Below are 18,716 nucleotides of genomic sequence, written 5' to 3' on the forward strand. Positions count from 1 at the left end.
AAGAAAGAGGGAAGAGAAAAAGTTTAAAACTTTTTAAGTTTCAGTGAAACTATAAAACGTTTTAAAATTATAAAACTAACATCATAAGCATATTATAAAAACATTGGAAAATAGAGAAGAGCGGGAAAAGTCAAGATTCCAAAACCTGAACAATCATTTTGTCATCTAATCTTACTTCTTGTGCATTTTCTTCCCTGTGTACATTATTCAGGATCGTATTAGAAAATGCATAAAGTATATGTTCATAGGAACCAGAAAAATTCACCCATAGGCAAACAGTACTAATTTTGGCACATGTCCTTCCAATTTCAACAACCTTATAATTCCAGTCATGGTATGTAATTTTGTATATTACTTTTTTCTAACGTGATGATATAATAACAATGATAGTAAGATTATCTTGGCACTCAAGATGTTTTTGGCTTTAATTAACAGGAAACCCAACTCAAACTGGCTTAAACATTAAGGAAATGGATCAGTTCACCTAACTGGAAGTCCAAAGGCAGGTTAGGCTTCAGAGTTGATTCAACAAAAAGTCTCCAATACTATGAGGGGCCCAGGTTCTTTCTGAGGGCCATTCTGACATTCAATGCTAGCTTAAGGCATAAAATCATTAGTAAGGCTTTTATAACGTTTATAGAAGCACTTTCAGGAGAAAAAAGGAGATGGCCTTGGGACCTCTCCTAGAAAAATAAGGTCAGTCATTCCCAGAAGCCTCTCGCTACTTTCCTCTTATCTTGGTGGTCCAAAACGTACCACCTGGTCATTTCTGAACCAATTGCAAGCAGAGACGATGGGATTATCTTCAGGCCATTTAGTACTGCCCTGGAACTGAGTATGGAAAATGGGTAGATTCTTGAGTAAACTGTCATTTTCTTTGGAGGAAGGAATTGCTTCTGCTTGGGCAATGAATAAAGAACATCACATAGTTTGTTTTTGTCCACACTGTGCAGCTTGTGGGATCTTAGTTCCCTGACCCAGGGATTGAACGCAGTCTCTCCGCAATGAAAGAACAGAATCCTAACCACTGGACCACCAAGGAATCCCTACATCGTTTCCTATCGTACATTTCATTCTAAGGTATTTTATCCTGTGATCTTATAACAAACTCTTGGAGAAGAGTTCCTAACCTACCATGTGCCTCACATTCTGATCTCATTCATTCCCCGTACCTAGTGGTTTGAAAAGACGAACAGCCTAGTGCTTGAAGTCCTCTTTAAATAATTCAAGAATAACATAAGTTTTAGCCATGGGGCATATTTTTTTGGAAAACTGAAAACAAATATATTCTTATTCAGTATAACTTTTACAAGAGAGTAGTATCTCAATTGCCAAATACCATATTAGGTCACATATACTTTCTGAACACCTGGAAGAATTGCTCAAAACTCTGCTTGGTGTTCAAGAACAAACTCCTAGAGGAGGTCTTAAGGCTCAGCAGGCCCAGGAATAGATGTATTAACAGATAAATCGATAAGAGCCTGGTAATTCATTAGCTGCTTTTGTGTTCAGTTCTGGGGAGCTGGTAATTCACCTCAAATGTTATGTTAAACCTCAATCTAATTGGAAAGCTCTGACAAGGCCATAAGGAGGGTCTCATTTTCTTTTAACAGTAATAGCAAAAAAAAAGCTAACATGATCAAATGTTTATCAATGCTGGGCACCATTTTCAGCACTTTACACATTTAAAACTCAATCCTTCCAATAACCCTGTTGGATATCTGCTGCTATTGTCCCCATTTAACAAATTTAACAGTGGCTTATGCCATTCATAAGCCATGCATCCTAGATTCACCCTGGGATACTCTGACCCCAGAATCTCTTTCTTCTTCTATTGTACTGGTAGAGACTTCAAAGAAAGATGCAAACAGAGGCTACAGGAACTAATACAAATTAGAATGTGCTCATACTCTTTTTTAAAAAAAATATTTGACTGTGCCAGGTCTTAGCTGCAGTATGTGGGATCCAGTGCACTGACCAGGGATGGAACCCAGGTCCCCTGAATTTACAGCATGGAGTCTCAGCCTCTGGCCCACCAGGGAAGTCCCTGTGCTCAATGTTCTTGATGCCAGTGTCCTCAAGAATGTTTCAGGATTTCTCTGGTAGTCCAGTGATTAAGATTCCCAGTTTTCACTGCAAAGAGTGTGGGTTCAATCCGTGCTAGAGGAACTAAGATCCCACATGCTGTGCAGCACAGCCAAAAAATAAAAACACTGTGGTTTTTTTAAGTGTTTTGGAGGGTTGCTGCTGCTGCTGCTAAGTCGCTTCAGTCGTGTCAGACTCTGTGCGACCCCATAGACGGCAGCCCCCCAGGCTCCCCCGTCCCTGGGATTCTCCAGGCAAGAACACTGGAGTGGGTTGCCATTTCCTTCTCCAATGCATGAAAGTGAAAAGTGAAAGTTAAGTTGCTCAGTCGTGTCCGACTCTTAGCGACCCCGTGGACTGCAGCCTACCAGGCTCCTCCATCCATGGGATTTTCCAGGCAAGAGTACTGGAGTGGGGTGCCACTGCCTTCTCCATTTGGAGGGTTGGTTACCTGTTATTGTATGAAACTGGACATTTTCATGATTTACATTCACTCACACCAAATCAGTCTATTTTTAGGATTTTCCAAGTTAATATTTAAACATTATTGTTCACCGAGGGGTTGAAATACTGCTTGTCCTTCACCTCCTTTCCCTCTCTGTCTCACTTGTCCTGCCAACTGCGCCGATTGTCTCGCTGTATCTCACTGTGCACACTGTTCATCGAACCCAGGGTAGGTAAGCTCGAGCAGGGAAGCTGGGAGAAAGTGCAAGGAGCTGTAAGACCCGCGAACACGTTTATTCTCTCCTGACTGGCACAGCAGCCATAGCAGCAGACAAACTGTATTCTCTCTTCCAATGGTTGACCCAGAAGACACAGCTGAAAGGCAGACTCACCGTCATAATGCAGCTATAATGAAGCCCTCAGGGAGTTTCAGGTGAAGCTTATATATGCTTACAGAACAAGCGTAGCCTGTGGCCAAGCCAGTACCTCATGATGTGCGCAGTGCTATAAGTGATCTCAGCTGTTACATAATCTTTATTTACAAAACGTGGGGCAAGAGCGAGAGGGCATGGGTCGAGAGAGCCTGACCACCGCCATCTTGGCTAATTTGCTCTTTGCCTACACTTCCACTGTTCGATCAAATCTCAGAGGAGATTCCACATTTTAGAACTGGAGGCACCCAAAGAACAGAACTGAGACTCCAAGAGCTGTATGCAGTAAAGATTTGTCCAATAAGGGTAGACAGGCAGTGAACAAAATACTGCCAAGGAGGCAGACCTAAAGCAAACACAGAAAACCCTTGCTTCTTCCTCCTATTTACTCTGAATTAGAGTTTCAAGAGAAGTTTGGTCTAGAGTTGTTTTTGTGACAGTTTCTTTTTTGGTGATGGTGGTGGTAAATATATATTAGCTGCAATCAGAAACACATACTCCCTTAAGGAGTCTCAGGATATGAAAATAAGAGCAGCCTCAGTGTTTTGGGTGGGACCGTGCAAGATATTTCTGACTAAATTGTATGTGCATGTGTGTCTTTCACAGAGGCCAGCAGAAATTTTTATGTTGGATTACATTGTATTTTAGAACATATTTGGACTCACCTTCATATGTACTGTAAGTTTCTCTGACTTCATGACTTCACCTACACACTCCTCTGCAAGGAAAATTAGAGAAGCATCTGGTGGGGATATTTCTGGGAGCTGAAGACTTTCTCCTGGCTCAGAGCAAACTGTAATAAACCTAGCAAAACCCAGCTCTGGGAAGGGCAGGAAATGACACATGTCCCCACCCCAGCAGCTTTTGTTCAAAAAACTGGGTGACTTAATGATATAATCACGTGCTGCATGAATGTACATACTGAACCAAAAGCTGCTCATCGTAATTTTCTCTTTTTAAAGCAAGGACTATTAGATAAAGCTAAAATATTTCAGTAATTTTTTCCCCAGGTCAACTCATATTTGAAAGTTGGTCAGAGGCTTTAAAATAACCTGACCATTAAGACCTAACAGTCCTTTGTGCTATTCAGCGGTTTCCTTCATAACAGGGTATGAGTTTATTTTTCTTGCTTGTCCCCACAGCCAAAGCCCTTGTTTTCCTTACTTATTAACTATTAGAACTGCCTTCTTGTTGCTTACTCCCAGCTGCTCCCCGTCCCCACACCATTCTATTGTTACATATAGAGCCCCAATTTCCCACACCTGTTAGCTACAACCTATCACAGCTTTATCCAGTCCTTCAGTGATCTCCCAAGACACTTGGACATCATCCAGTTCAGTGATCCCTAACCCAGGACCGGCTGAATGGCTAAGTGACTGCAATCAGAATCACCTGGGAGGGTTTTGTTTTAACCCTATTGGGTCCTATCAGAAATCTATGAAGTTGAAATCTCCAGAGGCTAAAGTGAGAAAATGAGAAAAATAAATAAAACAACTCTCCAGTTGTTTTCTTTCTTTTTAAAATAACTTTATTTTTTGGCTGTGCTGAGTCTTCATTGCTGCACAGGCTTTCCTCTAGTTGCCAGGAGTAGGGGCTACTCTCCAGTTTTGGAGCTCAGGCTTCTCATTGTGCTGGCACCTCTTTTTGCTGAGCACAGGCTCTAGGGTGTATGGGCTTCAGTAGTTGCAGCACATGGGCTCAGTAGTGTGGTTCCCAAGCGCGAGAGCACAGACTCAATAGTTGTGGCGTATGGGCTTAGTTTCTCTCCGGCATGTGGGATCTTCCCAGGTCAGAGATTGAACTCCTATCTCCTGCATTGTCAGATGGGTTCTTTACCACTGAGCCACCAGGGAAGCCCTCCACTGTTTCTGACCCTGAATAAACAGATATTTGAAAATCATGCACTCTTTTGAGACTAGACTCCACAGCTTTCCACCCTGCCCTATGGACTCGTGCTATAACCCACCTCTTACTGTTTAACCCCAAGCTTGCTTTGTTATGCCCATTCCATGTATGACACTGTGGTCTTGACTTTTCCAGTTTCGAATCCTGCATCGAAGTTGTCCTAGAGACACAACTCGACTTTTCGTCCCAAGTCACACTTTTCCTCCTTTGGAGTAATATTCATGGTCTAATTCCACCTACCAATTTAATCCTAGATCTTGCAATTTTTTAAAATTAGTAACTGTGCTGTTCTGTTCTTTTTTTTTTTGCAGTTGTGCTGCGTGGCTTGTGGGATCTTAGTTCCCAAATCAGGGAGTGAACCTGAGGCCTCGGCAGTGACAGCACAGTCACTGGATTGCCAGGGAATTCTGTTTGTTTCCTGTGGATTGCTTTGTCTTCCCTATCAAATGTAAACCTCTGGGAACAGAAACTGTGTGCTAGAAGTCTTTAGTTAGGTTAACTAATTTACTTTAGCCTAAGGAAGATGGCCACACTCAGGTCTGACTATCTAGACAGTGAAGAGAAATAGGTCTGCAAGCCTCTATAGATGGGTTGATTCCCTTATGCTTTCTGATCACATTTTCCTAAAAACTAAAATCCATCCTGGTTCCTGCAGGCCTTACTAGGTCCTTCACTTCTAAACGGTGGTGCCAAACAGATGGCAAGTCAATTCATTAAAGGAGAATGTGCTTTCTGTAGACAGGTGTTAAGGCAGCTCTAGCTTTCTCCATGGGTTTCCCTGGTGACTCAGTGGTAAAGAATCCACCTGTAAATGCAGGCGATATGGGATATGTGGGTTTGATCCCTGGGTTGAGAAGATCCCCTAGAGAAGGAACTAGCAACCCACTCCAGTATTCTTGCCTGAGAAAGCCCATGGACAGAGGAGCCTGGTGGGCTACAGTTCCTGGTGTCACAAAGAGTTAGGCAGGAAATGGCAACCCACTCCAGTGTTCTTGCCTGGAAAATCCCATGGACAGAGAAGCCTGGTAAGCTACAGTCCATGGGGTCGCAAAGAGTTGGACACTACTGAGCGACTTCACTTTTCACTTTCTTTTAGCAACTAAACAATAAGCTTTCTTCATGGGTATGGGTGTGGGCTAGTCAAACATGTGAAGAGCACACCACTGAAACGGTTAACCAATAAAACAGAGAGGAATAGCAAGACTCACCTTCCAACTTTCACTGAAAAAAACCGGAAAACTTCTGAGTAAAATACAAATAAAATAGCAACAAAAGTTGCTAATTATTCTAATTCATGCAATACCTAATTATTGACAGCCAGTACTTAATGGGGAGAAAGACAAAATTAATTCGTGGAATAAGAACATTTAGAGATACTTTGAAGATAGGGTGAATGATATCTTCAATCATAAATCTGGGATTTCCAACTACTTCCCCTGTATGATGTTACTGTCTGAGTTTCAGTTCCAGCTGAGCTGATAAAATGTGAGAATAAAGATTTCAAAATAAATTTTAATTTGAAGCTGAACAAATCCAGGATTACTGCCACTCCAATGTTTTCAGTATTAGGCCATCTTTTAAAGCCAAGTGCCCTGTCAATGTTAACAAGGACTTTTAAAAATAAGACTTCAAATTTATCTCTTCTCAAGATTGAGTTTGGAAAAAGTGCAACATGGCCAATTATTTGTCAATGGCATACTAAACTTATATAAGCAATTTCTTCTTAAATAAATGAGTAATGAGGAATAAATACCAGGAATGAGGAATTTCAGGAATTACACCTCTGCCGTTATCTCCTTATTATTCTATTCTGGTCGAATGCAATCTCTCCTCAATTTGTCTCCTCTTCCATTCACTTTTGTAATTTGGCAGCACTGGGTCCTAGCTGAGGCATGCAGGATCTTTAGTTGCAGCATGCGAAATCTAGTTCCCTGAACAGTAGTCTCATATATTTTAGCCACTGGGGCACCAGGGAAGTCCTTCCCATTTACTTTTTAAAAATTTGGCCATGATAGGTTTTCTTTGCGGCTCACAGGTTTTCTCTAGTTGCAGTGAGCAGGGGCTATTCATTGCAGTGGCTTCTTACTGTAGAGCACCGGCTCTAGGATCCACCAGCTCAGTAACTGTGGCACATGGGCCTAGTTGCCCGCAGTGTGTTGAACCTTCCCAGAGCAAGGGTGGAACCCATGTCCCCCACATTGGCAGACAGATTCCTAACCACTGGACCACCAGGGAAGACCCCTCCACCTTAAAAAGTCAGCTCCACCAATCTGCCAGGCCATTGTAAATCCTTCCTTCTTTGAATCCTTGTTAACACTCCCACTTTGAAGCATGTAATCTATTAAAGACTGATCTCTAGTTGTTTTGTATATGCAAATTTTATCAAAGCTGCAGAGCCGAGAGCTTTTTAGTCCTCTGACGGTATCAGAATCCCTCACACCTCTAAGCAAACAGTGCTTAGTGCATATTAAGTGTCCATAAATATTTCGACTGTAATTCCACTGCCTATCCTAAACGGTTACATTAGAACATGGAATGCTCCTCTTCCATTACCCGTTTTATTAGTGGACACTCTGATAGTTACTGACCTACTCAATAAGTGTTAAATAATGACACAAAATATATTTCTTTAACGTCTAAACTGGGCTTCCCTGGTGGCTCAGACAGTAAAGAATCTTCCTGCAATGCAGGAGACCCAGGTTTGATCCCTGGGTCAGAAAGATCCCCTGGAGAAGGGAATGGCTACCCACTCCAGTACTCTTTCCTGGAAAATTCCAAGGACAGAGGAGCCTGGTGGGCTACAGTCCATGGGGTCACAAAATCGGACACGACTGAGCAACTAACACTTTCACTTTTTCAATGTCTAAATTAAGTCTTCTCTACCAACACTGATGCCTTTTTAGAGCAGTGGAGATAAAAGCAATGACCTTCACATAAAACACTATTCCTCATTCTCACATTTAGCTTATATACTTGAAACTTGAATTAACCCTTCATCAAGTGGTAAATGCAGTACTACTTTAAAGATGCTTTCTTCTGTCTTCTCACTGAAGAGGTAAGCTCTCTTTTAAACAAAATTTTGCCTTATCCCTCTGCCTCTTCCCAGAGATGCTGGGCTCTCAGAGGGTCCCTCAGGCACCTGGAGGCAGTAGTTCACTCTGCACCCCACTTTCTCCAATGGTGTGGCCAAATACCAAGTGTCATTAGTCTACTGGCTCCAGGATGGGGACAGCGTTTGAAGTCAGGAATCAGAGCCAGGAGGTGCCTGGAACTGGGACCTCAGCTCACTGAGACAAGGGGGAACCTCTTCAGCCGTTGGACGCAGCACCTCCACCTCCCTCCTTGCCCCTCAAGTTTTGTGAGCACCGAGATAATCTCTTTGGATGAAGGGGCATTCCATGGCATGCTCCTGAGTACTTGACACAGCTGTTCTGTACATGGTAGGCACTCAAAACTTTTTTCAATCAATATTTTCCAGAATATAAAATCTCACAGTATTTTTTTCTTAAAATGACCTCTGTATAACGATTCCAAACATTTCTACCCACACACAGGTAAATAAAGGAAAGGTCCAATAAGTTGTTTAAAAGTTCTGTATTGTGTCATACAAACTGTCTTCAAAAACAAGTGCATAAGTGAAAAAATTTTCTTCCCTTTGCGCCCCAAACATTACAGTAGACCAATTCTTGCTAATAGATCAAAAAGGTAAAACATTATGTCCCCTTTTGAATTCTAAACAATTAATTCTAGACACCAACTTCCAAATTTTGTAATTTACCAATCTGGTATGGACATAAACAGTTCCAGTGCTTTTCAACTTATCTATCCCTGAATTTTTCTCTCTTCAAAGTTCCAGGCAGTAATTGATTTTAATGCCCTTAAATTAGATAAAGCTGACTATTTAGAGCTTATAAATTATTTACACTATACAATCACTAAGAACAGAACTATGACCTACACATTACACCCCTCTAACTACTTAGCACCATGAACAGAATTCTCAATACTAATTGACGGGCTAATTAATCCAATGATCAAATATATGACACTGATAATCTTAAAAACACTCATTTGTTATTTTTCTTATATACAATAGAAATTCCCTCCTGTCTTAAAAGATTTTTTTTCTGGCAATATTCTCTGCTGCCTTGACTATCCTGAACTTCTTGCTTGATGCTAGTAACAATTCCCTAGGTCATTTGTAATGAGGAGCTAAGGCATGAAACCTAATAGGCTCTACACTAGTTTCAATGTGGTTACACAGTTTATAGAATTGCACTGTACTTATCTTCTGTCATGGTTCTCCAAAGTGCTGTGATTCCATTAAAATATTTGTCCTGCAGAGATTCAAATTCTGTATCTTTCACTTTTGGATGGCCTGAGTACCATAAAACATGATTTATTTGGTAGCAAAAACATCTCCAGGAGTTTCAAAAGGGTTCACTACTCAGCTAAAAAAGTTACAATCATCACTTTTCTTTAAACCTAGAACATATACCACTGATTGTAAGGAAGAACCCCATCCTTCTGTTGGTAATAAAAACGAGCTGTGTGCTTTTTAAAGGGTGCTACACAAAGTCATGTTCTTTAAGTGGTCACAAACACTGCTTCAGTGACATTTAATGTTCAACGTATGCTACACTACTCTTAGCACTTTTGTACTTAATCTCCACACATAACAAGTTCAGGTATCAAAATAATCCTGGTTCTAAAAGAAAGAGCTCACCACCAATATTTAAAGCTGATTCTTCCCAAGAAGATAGGATAGTTTTTCCACTATGCAGTTATCAAGTGGTATTCTCTTAGGCTAAGCTTTGTCAAGGCTCAGACAAAACCCTGAGGTGAACTTAGCAAGGTCCTTGTAAAGAAACCTTCAATGAGAAACTCAACACATGGGAATTTTAAAGCTTCAAGACTGGCTCATTAAACAGACGCCACAGGCTTTCTTAGAACACTGAGTCTAGTGATTGTCTATGTCAAGGAGGCACATACACAATTTTACTAACTCCTGATTAGTCTCTTCTGTATGGAAAATGCAGTCAGTCTGACGAAGGGCCTATAAAACATTCTGCCAGGCTAAGCTCTTCCAGAGAGCATAGAGAAGTGAGGGGAAACCACTAGGAAGCAATTAATACAAGTGTATTGGTGAGTGCATCTCTGGGGTAAAAAATAAACCTGTACAAAGGAATGGCTATCCCAGCCAAGGATTTAAATAAGAGTTTAGTAATCTAGTAATGGTTTCCAAAGTGTTTACCTTTGAAGGTAAAGAAAGGTAAAACCCTGAAAGGAAGAGTAAAATAATGTTGTAGGAGAAAGAAACCATTACATTTTACGGATTTGTTTGTTCTCATTCATCCCTGTGAATTTGGGTCAAATGTGTACTTCTTAGAAAAGACAGGCTCCTCTGGGGAGCACTGTTATGATCCTACCTTTTTCTAGCCAAGTTCCTGCAAAAACATACAAGCTGATTTCCCCATTCTCATCACTATCTGCAACAGGAGTCAGTTTCATAGCTATCGGCTGAACTTTAGCACTGATCTCTGTAGAACTGATTTCCCGATATGATTTTTGTTCTGTCTCCAGGAAGCACAGCATGAATAGAAAAGACAGAAGTCCTTCCCAGGAAATTGCAGTTGGGACTGCAAGAGTGCAGAATAGTGCATGGCAAAAAATTCCTCTTGTGAGCTTAGTCAAACACACATGGTACGCATATTTCCCTGGGCATAAAAAACTTACGTTAGTTAATGTCAGCAACAGAACCCAAAACATTGGTAGATCAAATTCTAATGTGGCAAATTAAAAAGTAGACAGTGCTCCACTGGGTTAATAAAATCAGAATTAGCTAAGAGACAATCCTTTAAATACCACATCACTGACATCTCCTAGTGGGCATGTCCCCTTCATCAGTTACTTTTAAAATAACGGTCATAACAGGAGAAAGAACGAGCACCATGCTCACTAATGCAGGTTACTGGACTGCTCTGATTCAGCTCTGCAGTTCACAGATAAACACTTCACATCTTTCCTTCAAGTTACTGAATCTTTCTTCTTCCGGAATGGTGACTTTAGCCTCTTCCATACACTGTTTTTGGGCTTAGATTTTTTCTCCATGGCCAGTACTGCCTCCTTTTCTTTCCTACGAATCTCCCGGACAAGGGCATGGAATACATCATCGATGTAGTAGCGGTATGCAGCAGATGTCTCAAAAAAGGGGCAGCTGAATTCTCGGGCCAAAGCCAATCCTTCTTCCTTGGTGACCTTTAAAAATGTAAACAAGAGAAAACTTATAGTGGTGATAGCATAGTGGAATTTTAGCTGAGCTATTTAAAATCCTAAAAGACAATACTGTTAAAGTGCTGCACTAAGTCAACAAATCTGGAAAACTCAGCAGCAGCCACTGGACTGGAAAAGGTCAGTTTTCATTCCAATCCCAAAGAAAGGAAGTGACAAAGAATGCTCAAACTACCATACAATTGTGCACATTTCACATGCTAGCAAGGTAATGCTTAAAATCCTTCAAGCTAGGCTTCAGCAGTACGTGAATCAAGAACTTCTAGATGTACAAGCTGGATTTAGAAAAGGTAGAGGAACCAGAGATCAAATTGCCAACATCTGCTGGATTATAAAAAAAGCAAGTGAGTTCCAGAAAAATATCTGCTTCATTGACCATGTAAAGCCTTTTTAACTCTGTAGATCACAACAAACTGTGGAAAATTCTTAGAGACGGGAATACCAGACCACCTTACCTATCGCCTGAGAAACCTGTATGCAGATCAAGAAGCAAGTTAGGACCTTACATGGAACAACGGACTGGTTCAAAATTGGGAAAGAAGTATGACAAGGCTATATACTGTCACCCTATTTATTTAACTTATATGCGGAGTATATCAGCGAAATGCCAAACTGGATGAAGCACAAGCTAGAATCAAGATTGCCAGGAAAAATATCAACAACCTCAGATATTCAAATGATACCACTCTAATGACAGAAAGTGAAGAGGAACTAAACAGCCTCTTGATGAAAGTCAAAGAGGAGAGAGAAAAACCTGGCTTAAAACTCAACATTCAAAAAACTAAGATTATGGCATTTGGTTCTATCACTTCATGGCAAATAGATGGGGGGAAAGTGAAAACAGTGACAGATTTTATTTTTTGGGTTCCAAATTCACAGCAGACAGTGACTTCAGTCATGAAATTAAAAGATGCTTGCTCCTCAGAAGGACAGTTATGACAAGGCTAGACAGCATATTAAAAAGCAAAGACATCTCTTTGCCAACAAAAGTCTATTTAGTCAAAGCTATGGTTTTTCTAGCAGTCATGTATGGATGTGAGAGTTGGACCATAAAGAAGGCTGGGCGCTGAAGAACTCATGCTTTCCAACTGTGGTGCTGGAGAAGACTCTTGAGAGTCCCTTGGATAGCAAGGAGATCGAATCAGTCAATCCTAAAGGAAATCAATCCTGTATATTCACTGGAAAAGACCCTGATGTTTGGAAAGACTGAGGGCAGGAGAAAAAGGGGTGACAAGAGGATGAGATGGTTGGATGGCATCACTGAAACTTGGTGGTTTGATGAGTTTGAGCAAACTGGGAGATAGTGCAGGACAGGGAAGCCTGGTGTGCTGCAGTTCATGGAGTCGCAGTGTCACACAAAACTTAGCAACTGAACAACAAGAGGAGAAAAAAATTACAACTGCCGCTCCAAAATGAAGGTAACAGGAAGAGACCTCTCCAACTCTGGGAGATGAGTGATATTTGTATTGTTGAGAGGCTGGATTATTTCACTTCTAAAACTCCTTTCATCTTCAAATTACGGGATTCTATTTCTAGTCTATTTTAAAGGTAACTTTTTGGAACAGGGAATATTTATAGATGTCAAATATACAATCTTAATTTCCTCATACATTTCAAGTAAATCAAAAGACAAAGAGAAGTTATAATTAAGCTACAATACTGAAAACCGTTAAGAACCTGAAATAAACATATCAAATTATGAATATAAAAATTTATCCTACTTTTGGACATTTAGCCTTTTTCTAATTTCTTGCTGCCATAAATAGCCTAGCAACAAATATTTTATATATAAATCCCTGAATAGATTATTCTGAAGAGGAAGCAACCAAGAAACATCATGAACTTACCTACTATCCAATTACTTCTAAAAATTCTGTACCATTCATTGCCTTCACTAGTGGTGATAAATATGCCCCTTTCACTACACCTTCATCTCTATACCAAAAAGCAAAATTTTAAACACTGCTGCTAATTTGAAGGGTGTCACTCATTCTAAAATCCTCTACAATTACTCTTATTCTCCCTCTACTGGGCTCATAATCCTCACCATCAGGAAGTATACCTTAAAGCCTAAGTTTCTCTTTTTGCAACACAGAGACTTATTTCTGAGGCTTTAGGAAATAAAAATCCCATGATACCTCCATCTGTGCTTGTGCTAACTTGTGTCTGACTCTTTTCAACCCTTTGGACTGTAGCCTGCTGGCTCCTCTGACCATGGAATTTTCCAGGCAAGAATACTAGAGTGGGTAGCCATGTCCTCCTCCAGGAGATCTTCCCAACCCAGGGATCACATCTCCTGTGTCTCCTGCATTGCAAGTGGGTTCTTTATTGGCTGAGCCATCAGGGAAGTCCATGAAGCCTCATTTAAAGTGTATCCTATTTGTCATCTGATTTGTCACCTGTGGATTTTGTCCTATAAACTGATTCCTACAATCCAGATTTTACCCAAAATAATAGCAAGATATAGGGACATTTTCCAGGCTAGGGAGAAGCTAATTTTAAATTTTCATTTTAAGGCACAGAAATGTATAAACCAAGAAACACAAATGATTGATCTCATAAGATTACATATAGCATTTTCTAGTCTATCCTCACCTGTCTTAGCTGCTTTAGGTCAGACTTGTTTCCCACAAGAACCACAGGAGTATCATCAGTACGTCGAACTCGATAAATAAGCTGTTTAAACTCCCGAACTTCATGGAAACTTCGACGATCGGTAATGGAGTAACAGATGATAAACCCTTCTCCTGCCCTCATATACTGATCCCGCATGGCTGTAAACTCTGCCTAGAGGGAAACAAGGGTCATTAGTGTACTGATACAACCTAAAACTATACACACTTTAGCTATTTAGTTCAGATCAAAGAGAGATGTTTGTTACCTGCTGTCCTGAGTCAGAGTGCATGAAAAATTAAAAGAAATGAACCAGTGATCTTCTTTGCATAAGTCTTTCCTTCCCCTTTACTAGCACAAAAAGGCCTTTACTCATAGCATTTTGAGATTTAATACCTGTCCAGCCGTATCCAAAATGTCCAGATTGGCAGGCTCATCATCAATACGGATCCGGATTTTATAAGCATCTTCTACAAGAGAGAAGAGAGGAAGTACTATCAACTCATAAACACAAAAATATGCAACCTTATTTTGAAATTCATCTTATGGAGAAGGAGATTACACACAAGTTTAAGTCCCCAGATGTTAAAAGGAAGCCCCTAAATCCATTCAGATATGTAAATTGGGCCTTCAAATAATTTTTTTCTTCCACATAAGCCATGATGTAAGTTTATTCATTTTAAACTTCTAAGAGTTCAGCTACAATTCTAACCTAAAAAAGAGCTCAGAGATTGTCTTTTTGAAAAATGTTAAGCCATAAAAGTAACTTCACCATTTATTAAATAGTTATTAAACACTAAGCATTATATTAAGTGATTTATATATATTAACTCATTCAATAGTGACAATAATTCAGTGAGGTGGTATTAACTCCATTTTATAGATTAAAAAAAAAAAAACTAAATGCTCCAAAGTTCATTAATGATATAGCCAGAATCAAAACCAAGGGCTGCTTGACTTGATTCAAAAGCTTTATTTATAGTTCCTCCTTATTTTTAATACAGGAAAAAGAAAAATCAGAGTCTCCTAGAGAATCCATACAGTCAAAATTTCTCCTTTATGAGAACCATTTCTTTATGTATATTATTATGGTAATCTTGGAAAATACAGAAAAGTAAAAAAGAAGAGAAAAGCCTCACTATTTCCACCAAACATTTCCTCCTTACACCCTGATGTAGTTCCTTCAAACAGTTTTTCTTGAATTCCTGCTTCTGAGACTTGCTCAAAGATGAAGGGCCTACTAAACCAATGATTTTCAAACTACAGGTCATGCATCCATCAGTATTTGTGAGTTGTGGATGAATTTAATGGGTTAGGATCAGCATTAAAATAAACAAGGAGAAATCTAAAATGAAAGAGGAAATACAAAAGTGCAACATATGTAGTGAGGTAAATAGAGTTTCATGGTATTTTAATTACATATGCTGCTGCTAAGTCACTTCAGTCGTGTCCGACTCTGTGTGACCCCATAGACGGAAGCCCACCAGGCTCCCCTGTCCCTGGGATTCTCCAGGCAAGAACACTGGAGTGGGTTGCCATTTCCTTCTCCAATGTGTGAAAGTGAAAAGTGAAAGTGAAGTCACTTGGTCATGTCTGACTCGTAGCGACCCCACGGACTGCAGCCTACCAGGCTCCTCCATCCATGGGATTTTCCAGGCAAGAGTACTGGAGTGGCCTGCCATTGCCTTCTCCGTTAATTACATATACATATGTGTAAATGTATACTTATATGCGTATGTTACAATACAAAGATTTTCTTCTTAGATTTAGCAGCCAAAGTTTGCAACAAACTTGCGCTAAATTAGAAACTAAAGAGAGGCTCCTCTGTCCATGGGATTTTCCAGGCAAGAGTACTAGAGTGGGTTGCCATTTCCTTCTCCAGGGTATCTTCCCGACCCAGGGATCGAACCCAAGCCTCCCGCATTCCAAGCAGACGCTTTACCCTCTGAGCCACCAGGGAAGCACAAATGAGAGCAGATACCTGTATCATTTTGCTCACTACTGTAACCCCAGGGCCTAACACAGTGCTTAACACATAACTCAAGAGGTAAAAGTGTCCGCTGTTGAATCAGATAATGTTGTCAGAAGAGCAGCTGAGTAGGGGAGGAGGGGAACTTTTTCAGGGGACAAGTTTTTAGTGTTCTGTTTTTTTTTCTGGGGGGGGGTCCACCATGCTGCTTGCAGGATCTTAGTTCCCTGACCAGAGTTGGAATTTGTGCCCCCTCAAATGGAAACACAGTCTTAACCACTGGACTGCACTGTCAGGAAAGTCCCAGGAAAAGATATTTCTAAGTGAATTATCCTAAGCCCTAAATTAATTTTGTTCCTAGAATTCCCACCACAGTGTGAATTTGTGAAAAATGTTCTAAATTTAATATAGTACATGAAAAAATAAGAACTGTTTCTATTTTCCCCAAGCCACAAAGGCATCTACTATATAAAATGACCACATCCAAAGATGGGTTAGCACAGAACACTCATTGGCTTGACCCAGTGGAAATTCTCCCGAGACCCAGGATCGACAGTGTCACCTCCTGAAAACGTAACTAATACAGCTGGCCTTCTGTGCCTCCCCATTCCCATCACAAGTTTTCTATAATCCTGGGATATAACTCCTAAAAATCAAACCTGTCTCCTTATGGTTCAGGAATAACAGTAACATGCTTAGTGTTTACAGAGAACAGCAATTTTTAAAAAAATTATTTTCACTCTCTGTTTTACTAATAACTGAGCATTAAGGACTATGATAGACATGAAGAAAGACCTTGCTATGTAATGAACTTGAGATATAAGGAAGTAAACGAAGAGCTTCTCGTAGAACAAGTAAGTCCAGGCTCTGGATGTCTGGGTTGTAAAGAGTTCAGCAGGCTGGCTCTACTTGTTTTTCTGCTTCCTTTTGTGGAAGTTCAAACCAGCTGACTCATAGTTACAGAGTCAGTCTCAAATCAGACCCTTAGAAAAATGATAGCAAAGGCTTCTGTTAATTGGCCCTTAAATTTTTCCTTTAACCTAGCAATATGGTATACCAACCATAAAAATATAACAAAGTGTCCAATTAATGTTCAATAAAAGACAGACTAAGATGGCTGATGTACATAAAGACTTAAGCTAGGAAAAAAGAAAACATTCATTTGCTTAGCAATCACTGCTGCTGCTGCTGCGTCGCTTCAGTTGTGTCCGACTCTGTGCGACCCCAGAGACGGCAGCCCGCCAGGCAAGAACACTGGAGTGGGTTGCCATTTCCTTCTCCAATCACTATGATACGCTTATTAAATAACTGTTTAAGCACCAAAAAAGGATCAAAATATAAATGGTTTCAAAAACTGACACATACAAGCTTTTATGGGGTTTATTTGTAAAACATAAGTGATACTCTGACTTACCAATGGTAGGATCATGATCTTCTGGAAATCGGTGGCTGATGAACTGCATGGTCATGGCTTTAAAACAAGAAATGAAAGGTAAAATCCACACAAAGATGACCCATGGAAAGAATTGTTAAGTATCAATACTGCATGCTAGCCAGTCTCCCAGCTGATGGCATTCGTTGTCAGCATTTTTCATTCTTACTTCTTGTAAGATAGAAGAAAAACGTGACCTACCACTTTTCCCTACACCACCAGCACCCAGCATCACTAGTTTATATTCCCGAGACAGCCCTGCGGGGCTGCTGCAGCTACCAACTGGGCGAGTCCCAGAATCCATTGTCCTCGTGGAGAACCCCGGGCTGCCCCGAGGAAAAGGAACCTAGAATAAAAGAAAATGTTGAATCCAGGATGGAGGCACCCGTGATGACAGTCCTGGTTGGTGCCCTGCCTTCCCATACGCTGGCCTATGACTCCTGCTCCGTTTCTGGCGGCCGTAAAAGAAATCCTTCACCATCACCTTCCCTCCCGGACAGTTCAGTCTTATGACTTATCACAGGTTTTCCGAATTATTACACTTTCCAGAAAGTCTCGAGACAAAGAAATCTTGAATTTTTCAAACTGGGACACAGCAGGAAGGAGCCTGGTGAGAAAGCTGAGGCTTGAGGGCCAAAGGAACCCCTCCCCTTAGGCCGCAAGGGTCCCCTCGACAGCGGCACCCGGAGGCTCCGCCCCTCCCCATTCCCCCCTACGGCCCCCTCCCCGCGCTGCACCTCCGGCCCGCCCTCAGGCCCTCCACCCCTCCGTTTCAGGAGCCAGCCTTCTCCTGTGGCTCTTACCGGGCGGAACGTGAAGGCCTCGGCCGACCTGATCACCTACCTCGTCCTCCTCTCTCGCGCCGAGGATCCGACACTGACCTGTGACCCCTCCCGCAGCCGGGAAAGATGGCGCCACCAGCGCCCGCGTCCCGACCGGAGGGGCGGGGCGGCCCCGTGACGCCCGCAGCTGGCCACACCCCCTCCGGGGAGGGCCAGCTTCCCTCCTGGTCCCCAAACCCAGTTCCGCGCCTCACTGCTAAGGGCCCCTGGGGAAGAGTACCGAACTTAGGACATGCCCACAAAGGCGTTCAAGCAGGTTTTAGAAAAGGCAGAGGCACCAGAGATCAAATTGCCAACATCCGCTGCATCATGGAGAAAGCAAGAGAGTTCCAGAAAAACATCTATTTCTGCTTCATTGACTATGCCAAAGCCTTTGACTGTGTGGATCACAATAAACTGTGGAACATTCTGAAGGAAATGGGAATACCAGACCACCTGACCTGCCTCTTGAGAAACCTGTATGCAGGTCAGGAAGCAAGTCAGAACTGTACATGGAACAACAGACTGGTTCCAAAAAGGAAAGGAAAGGAGTACGTCAAGGCTGTATATTGTCACCCTGCTTATTTAATTTATATGCAGAGTACATCATGAGGAACGCTGGGCTGGAAGAAGCACGAGCTGGAATCAAGATTGCTGGGAGAAATATCAATAACCTCAGATATGCAGATGACACCACCCTTATGGCAGAAAGTGAAGAGGAACTG

General features: G+C 41.3%; 1 protein-coding gene across 2 annotated transcripts; it reads right to left on the minus strand.

Annotated features, from left to right (window-relative positions):
- Nucleotides 1-8,443: 8,443 nt before the first annotated feature.
- On the minus strand, nucleotides 8,444-18,141 carry RIT1 (Ras like without CAAX 1). Of its 2 annotated transcripts, none has more exons than XM_055402112.2 (6): nucleotides 18,014-18,141; nucleotides 17,372-17,516; nucleotides 17,153-17,209; nucleotides 14,166-14,239; nucleotides 13,752-13,943; nucleotides 8,444-11,123 (listed from the first exon to the last, which is right to left on the minus strand). In XM_055402112.2, the coding sequence occupies exons 2-6, from the start codon at nucleotides 17,472-17,474 to the stop codon at nucleotides 10,893-10,895; spliced, it is 657 nt and encodes a 218-aa protein (XP_055258087.1). In that variant the 5' UTR covers nucleotides 17,475-17,516; nucleotides 18,014-18,141; the 3' UTR covers nucleotides 8,444-10,892. The 2 variants fall into 2 exon arrangements, with proteins under 2 accessions (XP_055258087.1, XP_055258088.1); XM_055402113.2 differs by having other exon boundaries at nucleotides 17,974-18,115.
- Between the last annotated feature and the right edge of the window lie 575 nt (nucleotides 18,142-18,716).

The sequence above is a fragment of the Moschus berezovskii genome, chromosome 4 (assembly GCF_049115385.1).
Source record: "Moschus berezovskii isolate FMDL1 chromosome 4, NW_MosBer_1.0, whole genome shotgun sequence".
In the NCBI taxonomy this organism is placed as follows: Eukaryota; Metazoa; Chordata; class Mammalia; order Artiodactyla; family Moschidae; genus Moschus; species Moschus berezovskii.